General features: G+C 34.0%; 2 protein-coding genes across 2 annotated transcripts; one reads left to right on the forward strand and one right to left on the reverse strand.

Annotated features, from left to right (window-relative positions):
- Window positions 1-255: 255 nt before the first annotated feature.
- LOTGIDRAFT_160606 (hypothetical protein) lies at window positions 256-3062 on the reverse strand (the record flags this gene model as incomplete). Its single annotated transcript, XM_009055716.1, has 3 exons — window positions 256-443; window positions 1187-1292; window positions 3021-3062. 3 exons carry the CDS (start codon window positions 3060-3062, stop codon window positions 256-258), a joined length of 336 nt encoding a protein of 111 aa, XP_009053964.1.
- A 1180-nt stretch (window positions 3063-4242) lies between these two features.
- On the forward strand, window positions 4243-13252 carry LOTGIDRAFT_215090 (hypothetical protein; the record flags this gene model as incomplete). The annotated part of the gene is made up of 9 exons (XM_009055717.1): window positions 4243-4552; window positions 6605-6754; window positions 7225-7291; window positions 8118-8328; window positions 8725-8858; window positions 9164-9369; window positions 10212-10369; window positions 10719-10921; window positions 11857-13252. 9 exons carry the CDS (start codon window positions 4243-4245, stop codon window positions 11984-11986), a joined length of 1569 nt encoding a protein of 522 aa, XP_009053965.1. The 3' UTR covers window positions 11987-13252.
- Between the last annotated feature and the right edge of the window lie 1353 nt (window positions 13253-14605).

The raw sequence follows: 14605 nt of genomic DNA on the forward strand, positions 1-14605 counted from the left end.
CAAAAAAAATCACTTTGAAGTGCTGTTTATTGTGTTGTCCTGTTTTGATGGCTTATACAGTAGACAACTCAGCAATCATGTTAAAATTATTATTGTGATTTTCAAACAAAACAGAATGCAATATTAACATGTTTGAATACTTGTAAATACATGTGTCTTAAAAGAAACACCAGTTGAGTCTATTTCTCCAACTGTCCAATTTCATAGTTAAGAACTCAAAAATCTAATCTCAAAATTGGTCCCATAATTTTCGCCTCATTCATTCTTGTCTTTCTTTTTCCGTAAAGGATTTGATGGAGCTTTGCTATACACTGCGGATCCGGCATCGTATGTTTTGCCTGCTACCCATTTAACCCCTCCTACCCCCATTCCAACAGCTCCTGATGCAGTGTTATACACCCCACTAGACATTCTCCATAATATACCAGGCTGAGTGGTAGGATCTGGAATTTGAAACAAAGGGAAAGTAAAGAAATCTGAATTTAATACCGCTCTATAACGCTTTTATAAAGAACTTCAGGACGAATTCCCTAACATCTATACTAAATGTTAGATGACTGCTTACAAAAAAAAAAATCTGAGTAATGTTCTTGTCCATGGTAGATTAGATCCCCTTTCATTAACTCCCTGTAACAATTGCTTTGAATTTCTGAATTATTTGTTTATCTTGTAAATCTCTCCAGAAGAAGGTAATTTTCTACCAAATTGATGTATTCCAATGCTGAAATTCACAGTCCCTACTTGGGATCTAGGCCAGTGCTTCTATAAGAGAGTTTCTCGTATAAAACCTTATACCTTAAATATTTTGTAACCTTTTCAGTGACCTAGTAACTCATTAAACCCATTGTTTCTATAGTTTATTGGGCAAAAAATCATTTTATACTTATATTTATAGCCTGGTAGCAGCTTGTAGATATTTACTAGAAATTGTTTGAAAGATAATATCTCTTATCAAATAATGTATTCAGATGGTAACTAGATATCCTTGATTTTTATAACTTTAACTGCATGGTAACTCAATATCTTGAATGTTACAATAGATATCTATATGCTAAATTTATATAAACAGGGTATAAACAGGCATTGGGTTTTATAAAATTCAACTTAAACTTCGTAAGATATTATTTCAGGAAAGAACTTTTGCAAAACTACCAAGAAATTTCGGAACAATTTCATCAAAACTCACCATTTACTTCATCAGTCTTTTTGTCAGCCATTAAAGATGAATTTCCATCTGTTTCTTTAATATCATCAGGACTTCGTATCACTTCTGTTTTTTCTGTTGATGGTGTCTGCAAAGAAATATAAGAAATATCAAAGAGACAGTCCGATTGATACAAAATCTAAACCTTTTATAAAGTTTCTATAAGTTAACCTTTTTGTCTCAAAAAAAGAGATGACTGGTCTTTAAAATGCGGATGGACACACATGTATTTGAAGGCTCAAATTTCGATGTTGAGCTGTGATTGATTGGCTTAGATAAAAAATTTATGTATATCGGAAAAACTGATAGCTCCATTTTGCCCCATTCCAATTTTCAATCTATAGTTCCAGCAATTCCATGACAAATAAGTGATTCATGACTTCGCTAAGTGCAAATATGCTTGTATGATTTAAGGCCCTTCACAATTGGTAATGTCATCGAAATGCTAAGTTTTAGTTGAATTTCAGGAACCACAGATGTCTGATTGAAAATTGGAATGATGCAAATTGATGCTATCAGTGTCCCCAATACACATAATTTTCTTTAGAAAACCTCTTAACAATCTCTTTAAAGTATTTTAGAGAAAGTCTATTTGATGATGAATTTAATGTAGCCTATAAATAGTTTCAATGTCAAAATAACCCAACTTGTATAAAGATAGATCAGGTAAGCCTGTATTACACAATCATAATACATTATGATTCATATCTTACTATAGATAACTTAAGGCAGTCAGCCTTAACCAATTAAAAATTTAAACTCTAGATTTTGGTGTATAGTTTTCACAAATTTGAAAAAAAAATAAAATTGCGAACCTACAAAAAATGTGGAATGCCCCTTTAAAAGGATACTGACAGCATCAATTAGGACCAATCCAATTTTAAATCAAACTTGCAATTCCACTAAAACTAATATTTTAAAACATAGCTTTCTCCAAAAGCTGCTTAAATTGATAATAAGATTTTGCAGAAGTAATGTCAATATCGTTGAGCATTCGTAAAATAAATCTGCCCGAAATTTTGGAATGATGCAAATAGCAAGAATTAATGAATCTGCTACACATAAAAAGTTAAGAAAACCTTGTTACAGTACTATTAAATGCAATTCTGATCATTTTTTTATTCCCTATTAACAATATTATCAACAAGATAGTCCTACAGTTGTGTAAATAGTTACTCTAAAAGCTGAATCTCTAAAAAAAAAGTTTCCCTTTTTGAAGAAGTACTTCTGGGTAGGACAAAAAAACAAAGGCCCTGTGCGCTACAGGATGTGCATATTTTAGATCCCCCAACATGGAAATCGCACATGAGCCTAATAATGCAACTATCCAGTAGGGCTGCAACAATTCTTGAAGCTGCGATTCGATACACTATACGATACTCATCCAGCGATACGATTTATTGCAATAATTATCGCGATTCATTTATTAGAGAAGGAAAGAGAAAAAAAAGTTGAAATTTGTGAAATTACTTGAGAACATTTAGAAATAAGGAAATGTGATGTGAAAATGATACTTGAAAAATGAAAACATGACACAATTTCTTATACACACAAGGATACTGAGTCATTTGTTATTAAAGGGGGCTTAGAATTAATTGTGCCGAAACATCACGATTATTTTTATCCAACGCAATGCATCGATAAGAAGGAAAGAGTCTTGGCTCATCGATTCATCAGTGAATCGTTGCAGCCCTACTGTTCAGGTAATATTTCCCTCTTTGCATACTGCATGATGATACGTTGCCTGCTGCAGAAAAGCTGGTCTTCGATTCCATTCATAGCTACTTATATGGCAAAGGATTGATAAAATTCTTACCTTAAAAATACAAGACTTAACTGACTGATAAATTCCCGACATTGTGTATGTTTATTTTGGTATTCTTTAATCTGAAAGCAACAAAATGGAAATGCTTAGTATTGGGACTTGCTCTTGGGCCAAATCAACCCTGAAAAAAAATATTTATAGACTTATAATAGTAGTAACCGAAATACTAGGCCAGTCATTGCCTTGGCCTGGGATAAAAGATTGTTAGGTCACTATTGCAAAATGTCATAGTCTACCAGTTAAGTAAGCCAAATGGCATAAATGTTGTTTGAATCACTTAGTATTACTAAGCCTACATGCAAAGATATTGGCTTACCTCCCTATCCCTCTTATCTTGCTAAAAAAAATGCTTACCAAAAAGCATGAATATAAATTTAACCTACACTTATACAGTGCCAGTGGGTTCTATCATATTTCATATATTATGATTATGGCTTGGAACAATGCATTAAATGTTAAAAACATAGCTTTATGGACCTTTTGACCATTTACTCATCTCTCTGAGAAACAACATACAAGATGTTCTAAAAATAGCCAGTCAGCAAAATCAGGAACTTCGGTACCAAATAATTTTCTAATTACGCAATTGAATGTATAGGAGCACAATATAAAGAACTGTAAAATGAGCTCTGCAACATGACAATGCAGAGAACTTATTCAAAACTATACTTACTTCACTTCCCAGGCGTGTTTCATGCAAATTTATGCGTTCCTAGACATTCTTCACTTTTCTTTTGGATCCAAAATAGATGCCACGTTGTTCGTTGTTGATATCTGTCATTTTCTTGCCTTAATTTTCTGTTACGCCGCCCTTTATTGGTTGTTATTAAACTGGGTCATCTAATCAAATGGCCTGTAACAACAATATTTAACAGTAATGTATTCATCTACACTCTAGACTCTGACACCCAGTTTTTTTCTGTCCGCTGTTGACAAAGTGATTTGGAAAATAGAGACTACTAAACATCGGTTTTCCTCGGTTATTTCCGTATAACTGCGTCAGGTCTATTTATATTTCAAGATATTATTGATCTACTTCAGATCCAATGAAACTGTTTCGTTCTGCTAATATATTCAAGGTCAGAGTTCATAACAAAAAAACCTTTATCAGTACTGAGTGTTCAACTACGTTGAATATAATATCTACGATCATTTCTTATCAAAAGGCGTAAGCCTATGTAACTGGATAATATAGATTTTAAATTGGATTGAAATGACTAAAGGGCTATTTATAGTATTTCTAACAGTATGGCAATGGAATTATTGTGTATGTGTGCCTGCAAGCTATCAACGACAGCGTGATGCCATCGTCCAAAAAGAAATGGACATGCGAATAGGAAGTCATTGGAATTTAACAGATGATGAAAAGATAGTTAACAATATATTCCTGGGAGCGAAGAAAAACGACTATTTCAATGCCAGAGTCAATAACTCGTTTTATCCACCAGCTCAAAATTTCTTCCAATCCAAGAAATTCATCGATAAATCGCTCGTTTTCCAGATGATCGAGAAAATGCCGAAAGGTAAGTCTACTACTTAGTTTATAGAAAAATTTGTCATAGGAGACAATCGGCAACAATTAACAAATATTGTCACACAATAAGTAGCATTGGGGGGGGGGGGGGGGTGTCTGTGGTTGGGGATTCTTCTGCGAAGAAACGAAATTTTAATCTAATTTTAATTACATGATGACAGACCGACATCGTACCTCGTTTATTCCCGACTTCATAAGATGAAGTAATGCATATATAATGTACTTTGCCTCTCCTACGGAAACGAATTACAACGTACGATTTAGTACTACTGTCATATTGCCACAATATAATAAATTATGTTATAATACTTAGTGACATGCTAGTATGTAACCAAGCGCATCTCATCCGTTATGATTCAGTTCCTTTTTATGGACTGATGTTGACATGTATGGTATGAGAAAAAAAAATTGTGTCATTTTTCGTTTATTTATTTGTTCAGAGTAACTTCAGTGCAGTAGACGTTCAGGTTGTTGAAATCGGCCCTATTCGCCCTACATTTATATCATGTCCAGCTATTTTGAACTGCGTCTATTACCTTGACTTACAATAGCCACCGTTCTTGTATCTTATAATACAGTGTTTCGATTGGATTGTACGCTAGAGTATACGACCAATTACAGCTCTCGACACATTACGACTTATTGTTTACAGACTTTCTGTCGAGGATTTTCTGTATTAGGTTTTAAAAGAGATAACAGGCTATTGCGCTACCTTCACAATAAGATAGATAGATAGATTATTGAAGTCTTTTTTGAACTTCATTTTGATACTGCAAAAGAGAAAAATACCCTTCATAAATTGATATGCTTTTATTAAATATATGCGAATAATCATATGTCAATGATTAAGGTCGCAACGCCCATGCAATCAACTGAGTTACCGAATTCGATTTTTGCTAGAGACGGAATGCGAAGAATTGGTGGCAACTGCGATTTTCGAGTCGACTAAATCAGATTCTTCAAGATGTCACAGCTTGCTATCCATTTTCAGCTGCCAGTCGATGATATATCGATTAACACAATTAATTATATAATGGCCCATTCTCTAGAGATTTAACATATGGGTTAATCGATTAGCCATATGCTGTAAAACATGATAATACAGTTATGACACAAGTCTCTCGCCTATTACGTAATTGCTATGTGAAATAGTAGTCATTGTCTTAAAAGCCACTATCCAGGTCATTCGAGGCCGGAATGTGAAATTACCTCTGATAGTTATTAAATTAATGACTGAGGTTAGTCAGTTTGAAACTTGCTGACTCCGTATCCTACCCCTGCTAGTTATTATTGACGAAGGGTGCTTGTTGACTCTATATATCAGACCCTTATATTATTGGGGAATGATTATAAATTGGATTCCAGGGACATAATATCTATAAATAAATCATATTTAAGCCTTTTTATTGACATAATACACTATATATATCCCGATCTGGCACAATGTTCAGTATTTACACCTATTCATTTTTCATTGTGTTTGTTATCATAACGTAATGTTTCCTTAATCGTTTACAATAACGTCAATCTTAACTTTTGATCCTGCTCTCATGTACCTATTGAAAATTAGACTTTTGTCTCAATTGGTTGCCAAAATAAAATTATTGTTATTATTATTTAGTATTACTAGTATTTTTCGTCTTGAAGGGGTTCTGTCTTCTAATTGTTTGATTTACAAGCTGTGTCAGTGGCGGAGCCTAAGTAGGGAACAGATGGGGCAGCAGCCCCCCTCGCAAGCAAAAGCAAGTTTTTCTGGCAAAAATCTCAATTTCGCCTTATACCTTGACTAAAGTAGCAATTATTCTTGGATTAACAGAACGACTTTCTGTCTAGGACTCTGAATGGCTGTATTTGATATTGTACAATCCAAACAAATCTCTGCATTTACGAATTTCCGTGACAAAAGAAAGATGTCTATTACAGTCAAAGGTATCAGATGAAGTTCATGAAGAAGATGGTACGGAAACCGCATGACAGTCTTCATTAGACCAATCATGTGTAGAAAAGTAGAACGTAAAACTCCATTTCATTTCAATTTCAGGCTGTGCCTTACATATTCACGATTCAAGTGTGGCAAGTTTAGATTGGTTCATCCAGAACGTCACATACAGAGACAATCTTTATATTTGTTTTAATTCTGTGTCTGGGAAACCTAGTCTTCATTTTTACTCCAAGGCACCGGCTAACCCAGGTAAATTATGATTTCTTTTCAATAGACCAAGGAGACGCACCATGGCAGTCATTGTATGGTTTGAATGGCAATTGCGATTATGATGTCATACTTTGTAGCAGGACTAACCTTTACGTGTGTTTGTTTACCAAAATTTACTATCGAATTGTATTAAACCCTGTCAGTAATACAGATCGCCTGGATTTGGAAATGGTCGCATCGGCTGAACAATTAATTCTGAGACGGAGAGGCTGTCATAGTCGTCCGGATTGGATAAAAAAAAAAGACCTCGGTCCCGTGATTTCCCTCGACAGTGAATTATAAAAATAGTAGGTCATTGCCACGATATTGCCCAAAATTGCCAATGGGGTCCTGTAGAATCACCACTTTATATAAGCCCTGTTATAAGTGCAGAACAGTTGGACGCAAAACTCCAGTTCATAACCATAGTGCATTTTTGGTAAGAAGATTGTTTGTCTTTGGGTTTTTAGATTGTTATTGGGAGTTGATATCTGCAGTCAGAAAAAGATCGGGTGATGCCAAAGTTTTTGATGAAGAGTAAGTTTTCTATTATGACTTTTCTCATTGGAATTCGCCCAGGATTTCAAGTAATTAATGATCTCATTATACCCTATTAATGAATATGAAGGAAATAATGCAATTTTAGCTGTACACCATCTTCATAATGTCAAACTATCACGAACTCTGTCTTATACATTGATTCACAATGTCAAGCTGTTATGATTGATTAGCTGTATTCATACAATCCAATCACATCGCTGCATTTACCAACTTGTGTGACTGTAGAAAATTGGCTATTGCAGTCAAGGTATAAGACGTATAATAACGTGACATTATGAAGATTGTGTACATCTGTCATGGATGCAACCACCCTTCTCCAATTTAGGTTTCTCTGTCTATGGGATGGGTCGCGAGTGTGACGTGTGCATTATTGTACTGTAGTTTATAAAAACATAATTGAAGGAAGTTTGTAACTGCAAAGATTTGACTGGACTGTACGCTTACGAGTACAATCATGTGGAGCCCTCTACTGAAAGATTATCAACAATTTTGCTGTGCTTGTAATCGAAGGTTCTCAGTTTCTTACATACCTTCCAATCAAATTTCTCTGTATTTACAAACTTACGTGATACGAGGAAATTGGCTATTACAGTCAAGACATGAGATTCAGTTCGCACTAGCTTTACATTGTGAAGAAGTAATATCAATGTCCTGTTTTGCTTTACATTTGGTCTTCAAATGAAGACAACCCATCAATTTTGTATATAGAGATCAATAAACTGTCGTATAACTCATGGCTGTTTCAGCTTGTGAACAATTTTGTAAATCCCGGCAATAAAGTAAAAATATATTTATCTTTCAGATTGTACAAAAATTTATCCATAATAGTGGACAATCCAGACGACGTGTATAAAACAGTGGACGACGTTTGGCAGAAATTCAATGATTATTTCTCGCTACTCAATGGTGCTTTCCAATATGTTCCAGTATTTCAAGATTACTTCCGCCGAGCATTGAGTGAATTCTACCAAGACAATGTACAGTGTGTAGAATTAAGAGTTACATTATCTCCAGTAAGTTCGTTTAAAGTTCCCAATCCAGAAATATGTATCTGTAATATTCAAATATTTGACGTAAAAAAGGTCCTTTATGTTTTTCCAAACTTGAATAAAAACGAAGAGTCTCCTTATTTGAGATTTGAGACAAACAAATTTATTTGCAATGAGAGAAATCCACGATTTGGCACCTTTTATCTCTGGCACGCTATATTTTACCATATTTTTCACTTTATGTTAAATATACTTCAACAGTTGGCAAGAATAAATAAATGAATACCTCTACCATGGTAAAAGTCTCCCTTTTGTGAACTCTATGACATTCCCGTCTCTATGATCTAACAACAGAAGTAGGATGTAAAACTCCAACCCAAACCATTAATTTGTTGCTATCATACCATGTTGATTTTCCAGATCTATGAATTGGACGGAAGTGTCAAGTCTCCTGAATGGATTGTCAATGCTTATCGAACTATAGCAAAAGAATTCATCCAACAGAACCCAGATTTTCTGGGAGTGAAACTGATATATTCTGGAATCAGGTACGTGTTCTAACTTTGGTAAATCAAACCAGGGTTCATCCTAGTCATAATAAATTTTATATTTTAGCGTCATGCAAATTAATGGAATGGAAGCTCAAAAATTATGATTTTATCACAAACAGTTAGCAGTTCTCTATTTATTTTGCTCGCTTGGTTTTGCAAATTTTGGCAATTACCATCCCAGATAATTACCTGGCAACGTCCCAGGGGGTCTAGCTATACACAATTAACAATTCTTAGATTTCTTCCTCATTTTCAGTCCATATTCCGTGGATTAATGAATCATCATTCTCAAACCTTTTCTTTTTCAGATTCTTTCCAAAACCCGATATTTTAAAAGATGTAAAAACAGCGATGTCCCTAATTCAGAAATATAAAGATTTTGTGGTAGGATTCGATCTTGTGGGACAAGAAGGTTTAGGAAAACCTCTATTGTATTATCTAGACGCTCTGTTATATCCTTCTCAACAATCACCACCTGTTAATCTACCCTACTTCTTCCATAGCGGAGAAACAAGTAAGTCTATCTATGTTCTAAAAATATATTAATTGATACCAGTAATCGTACACATGTGTCCTTCCTGCTGTTCAAAAGTCACGATCAAAATTCTCTCCATATGTCTAACTAAACTAAACTAATCAGTAATTTCAAATGAATAGATTTTGCTTGGTCAGTGCTTTAAAGAGTTATATCTCCATTTAACTTTAACACTGACACAACCGAAAAAACCGACATCAGAATAAATCTGCTTGGTACGTTAAGCATTAGGTTTGTATGACACAAAGGAGTGTGTTAGCGATACGCCAATAAGGCTGATGGACATAAAGGTCTCTGAAATTAATCTTGAGTTCTGAAACCATTGATTCCCATAAATGATGTGTGATGGCTGTGAGCAGTTCACGTCTGATAGCCACTCTACCAGTGCCGTAACTTTGACAAGTCAAACGAGACAATTTAACAAATGATAAATTTTGTTTAAAAATTGAAAAAAATAAATATGATATCCGCTAAATATATTAATTATTTTATGTGTACGGTAAATGTTGTAAATGTGATCTACTGAAAGCGTTGCGATGGCAGACATATCTGACTTAAAAGACAACATTGTTTTTGCCTTGTTACGGACCAGTCTACGACTAGGTCTCGAGTCCATATAGCTAATGATATTATTTGGTATACATGTATTTTATATACGACTCCCTGAATCAAATACCCATCTCAAGGGAAGCATATAGATAGCATGTTTAATGTCCAAATGGCTGAAACTTCTTCACCCATGGTCAAAAGATCCTGCCGAATTTAAGTTGGCAACATATTACTATTGATGGTCGCCTAATGATTTATGATCTTATTTTCAGAATGGCAAGATACGATAGTTGACTATAACTTAGTCGATGCTCTGTTACTAAATACAACCAGAATTGGACATGGGTTTGCCCTCACTAAACACCCTTACATTAAAAACATGGTTGAAAAGAGGGGAATAGCAGTGGAATTAAACCCAATTTCAAATCAGGTAAAATTATAAATGGATTTTCTTTAACGTCAGTGACGTTACACTTCGTACAATGTATATAAATTTTCGGGCAGCGCGGCCTAAAAAGGCGATAACACTTTTCGATCATCATATAGGCAATCGGGCTAATATCCCTGGCCCTTGCAAAAAGATTCAAGTTCCTTTCACGTAATCCTTTAAGGTGTGAATAGACGAAAGAGCATTATTGTTAATGGTTCGTAAATTGGACCTCAAGATTGCTGAAGAAGAGCTTGAACAATTGACTATTTCCTGTAAAATACATTCTCTAGCTCTAGATAACAGGAGATAATGGGTATAATTATGAAATAAAATGGTACTTCCCTTCCAGGTCCTTAAGTTAGTCGATGACATCAGAAACCATCCCGGGGCAATACTGATGACTAAAAAGTTCCCTGTAGTGGTAAGCTCGGACGACCCCGCTGTATGGGGAGCAAAACCCTTATCACATGATTTTTACATGGCTTTTATGGGTATGTGTGGTGCCGATGAAGGAATCGCCATATTAAAACAGTTAGCATATAACTCCATACAGTAAGTATTGCGGTTATGTTCCTATTATCTGAAAATATGTTACAAAGCGTGTTCCTTAAAAGCAATCTGGAGAGGTTGATTGTATTTGTTACAGGGACACGGTTGTCAAAATATTTGCTTTATCATCTGATAGATCAGACCAAGAATCTCATGAAATGTCTATGGGTGATGCCATTTTGAATAAACTGCGGTGTTATGATTAACCGTTGGTAAAATGTCAGTGAAATGTCCTACTTGTCTACACCTGTTTTAGCTATCAAGCTAATCTATCTAATCGACTATTGATCGATATGAGGACCAGTGTTTATGAAATACAATTCTGCGGAAATATGAAATCCACATTCCAATGGTAAATTCGAAAATGCAGTCGCCGACAAAATCTCAACTCACAAGTAAAATTTATAAAAAAAAAATAACATTTTATTCACGTTGAAACTCGTTACAGCGGGATAGCTAAACATTTGCTGTCAAATGACATACGATAGATGTTGAAAAATGATTTATTAATTGTTTCGTTTCTTCGGGTGTGCTTTTCAATTCACGAATATCAAGTCTAAAATGTTTTGTCGGAGTGTCGGAGGAACCATGGCACCGCTTATTTTATCACTACGTGAGCGCGATCTTATCTCAAATACAGGCCACATGGAAGTCATACGAGAAAAAATCGTCTGTACAGGAAACGACTATTTAGACGCTTATACCTCCGCATCTAAATATCATCATAATTCCCAAAATTTGACAGAGCTGAGGATTGTGTCCCTTTGCCCAATTTTTTCCCGAACGACATGGACCAACTCCATTAATTCAAATAGGATCTCTTTCTAAATTAATTCAGAAATCTCGTTGGAAACTTTCTATTGCCAAATGAAATCCTGACTCATTCTTAATATCTGGTCAAACATAGTTTTTGAAAAGGTTTTAAATGTTTATTTTAGGTATAGCGCTATGACGAACGCAGAGAAAACCAATGCATTTCAATCCTGGGAACAAAGATGGAATGCCTTCATCAAAGACCTTGTCAGACAACACCATAGTAGGATTACTTCTCTTAGTATAGTTGGTTAAAATTAAAACTATCATGACATTTTCAAGGGGCCTGAGTCAGTTGTTTTTATTATTAAACACCATGTATACTTAGGTATTCAAATTGCTTAACTAACTACACAAGCATTATTCTCTCATTAGAATTACACCTACAAACCTCTTCCTATGCTTTCGCAACATTACCTAAACGCTTGGATCATAGTGGTGTAATCAATAAGAATAATTTGATATAAAGGTACCTGTCTCATTCCTAAACATGCTCTCTGAAAACTGATTTAAAGCTATGTAAAGAGGTTTTCTATATATTTTATGTGAATCGGGGACACTAATAGCATCAATTTGCATCATTCCAATTTTCAATCAGGAGTAGTCTGTGGTTCCTGCATATCCACTAAAACCAAACATTTTATAACGTCACTATCGAATCATATCAATAGTTTTAAGACACATAGGATTAATTTTTCATAATATTTGATAATTACAGGAACAGACACCTAACTGAAAATTGGAATGGTACAATGGTACAATCAGTTTTCCGATACACATATCTTTTTTAAGAAAACCTCTTTAAGTTATTGATATTATGCTGCAGATGATGTTTATAAACGATACCCATTAATTCAGTATATATATAGCAATATATTTTTATGAACGGTGCTAATTTATCTGTGATTGTCTGTGTTATATTTACAAATGATATATTCATTTTGTATTAAAATTGTATGCCGTCTTTATTTGTTACATTTTTGTTTGTTATCCTTTTGTAGGTCAGTAATTTGAATATATACAATTTGTATATATATCTTCCATTTCTATGCACTATATTTGTGTGGCTCAGGTTTATATTATATATATACAATTGGATGTGAATTAATTTACAAGAGTGATGCTTCAGTTCCTTTATCATATTAAATAGCGGTTTCTGTGTGTTATGGGTGGCGAGAGAAGAACTATCCTATCTGTGTGCTGTATAGTCCAAACAGGAAGTGACGCATGCCCCTAAATAAGACCGTTAAATCTCTATACAATAACTATATGTTCGTAATATGTCATCATCGAAATGTTCCAAAATCTTTTTCTAGTTATCCATTAGGATATTTCCTTTTGTACTTTTTGTACATTTTGGCTATTTTTCTACCACGTGACGTTACGTCATGAACCAAAATGTCAGTGTTCAGAATTTTGATTAAGCAATGTTAATTTGATTTTCAAGGCGAAATTTTATATACACAATAAATTAAACCAACCGGGACTGAGTTGGTATTAATAATATATTAATTGATTTAATATTTTTACTTAATATATTTAAATATAATTATATCAATTGAATATTGAGCTCAAATATTCAAAGGATACAATTTTATTTCTCCTTTAAATGGCAAGCGTCATTTCCGGATGAATTTTCTTCTGTATGTAATGTTGAAAGATGATTTTGTTTGTAATTGGAATAACCATCACAAACTTTTGCGTGCAATTAAATGTTCCAATATTAAAATTGTGTTTTTGAATAGAATTTGTGATTTATCTATGGACAATAAATAGAATCTTTCAATTCATTTCGGGAAAATTCTTTTAAATATATCTCCACGTCACACCAATTGATGCAACTATTTATAATCTTAAAGAGATTGGTTTTCTTTACATTTTTATGTGTTATCGGGGACACTGATAGCATCAATTTGTAGTGTATTGTATACAATGTGCCAATACACGTCATAACCACTTTAGTTTTAGTGAAATTGCATGTACCACAGACATCTGATTGAAAATTGGAATGATGCATATTGATGCCATCAGTGTCCCCTATACACATACCAAAATTAGAAAATCTCTTTACAATTCTTTCAATGGCAATTATCACTTTTCAGTCAATAACAAAAACTGCCTATTACAGAAGCACAAAATAATGCTACGAAAAAGGCAAATATAAAAACCCACATTGACCAAAATGTCACAAATCACAGATGCACGGTTGTGGTTGTTTACAAGTGGATACGATTCTGAGATATTGAAAATATCATTGTTTATTCCTAATAGAAATTGTCTCTTTCACCAGCTTAAAAGCATATGGCCACCCCCACCCCCATAAGACATACTAGTATAAATCAAGAAAAGGTCGTTTTTGATATGTTTATTTATTTTGTTCCAATGGAATATTTTTTAACGACGTTATTAACGGCTTTTTCCAATTCCGTTAAAAATATCTGCATATCTGAAAATATATGAGCCAAACAATGATGAAAGAAATATGGAACGAAATGGAATAAAACAGAGTTTTAGGCTTATCTAACGACCATCTTATTCGGTGTCTAGTAACTTTTCCATCCACAAATATATATCAGATGAAATTATTTCTCTTCCAAATTAAATTAATCTAAATAGATAAATAAATAAATAAATACCTTAGGGACATAGACCACACAGAATATTACAATCAGATGGGAAGTTACTAAATTTTATACAATCTGTCTGATTTTGACTAGCACACCACGGTTCTTGACCAACACTACAGTCCTCTGAAAATAAGACAAAGCTAATAAAATGTATGAAACATCTCGTTAAATACAGATATTCAAGGACGACAGTGGAAACACCTTTTATAAAAATGTAAACGTTGATTGATTTGCCTATAATATTCAA

The sequence above is a fragment of the Lottia gigantea genome, assembly GCF_000327385.1.
Source record: "Lottia gigantea unplaced genomic scaffold LOTGIsca_25, whole genome shotgun sequence".
NCBI classification, from domain to species: domain Eukaryota; kingdom Metazoa; phylum Mollusca; class Gastropoda; family Lottiidae; genus Lottia; species Lottia gigantea.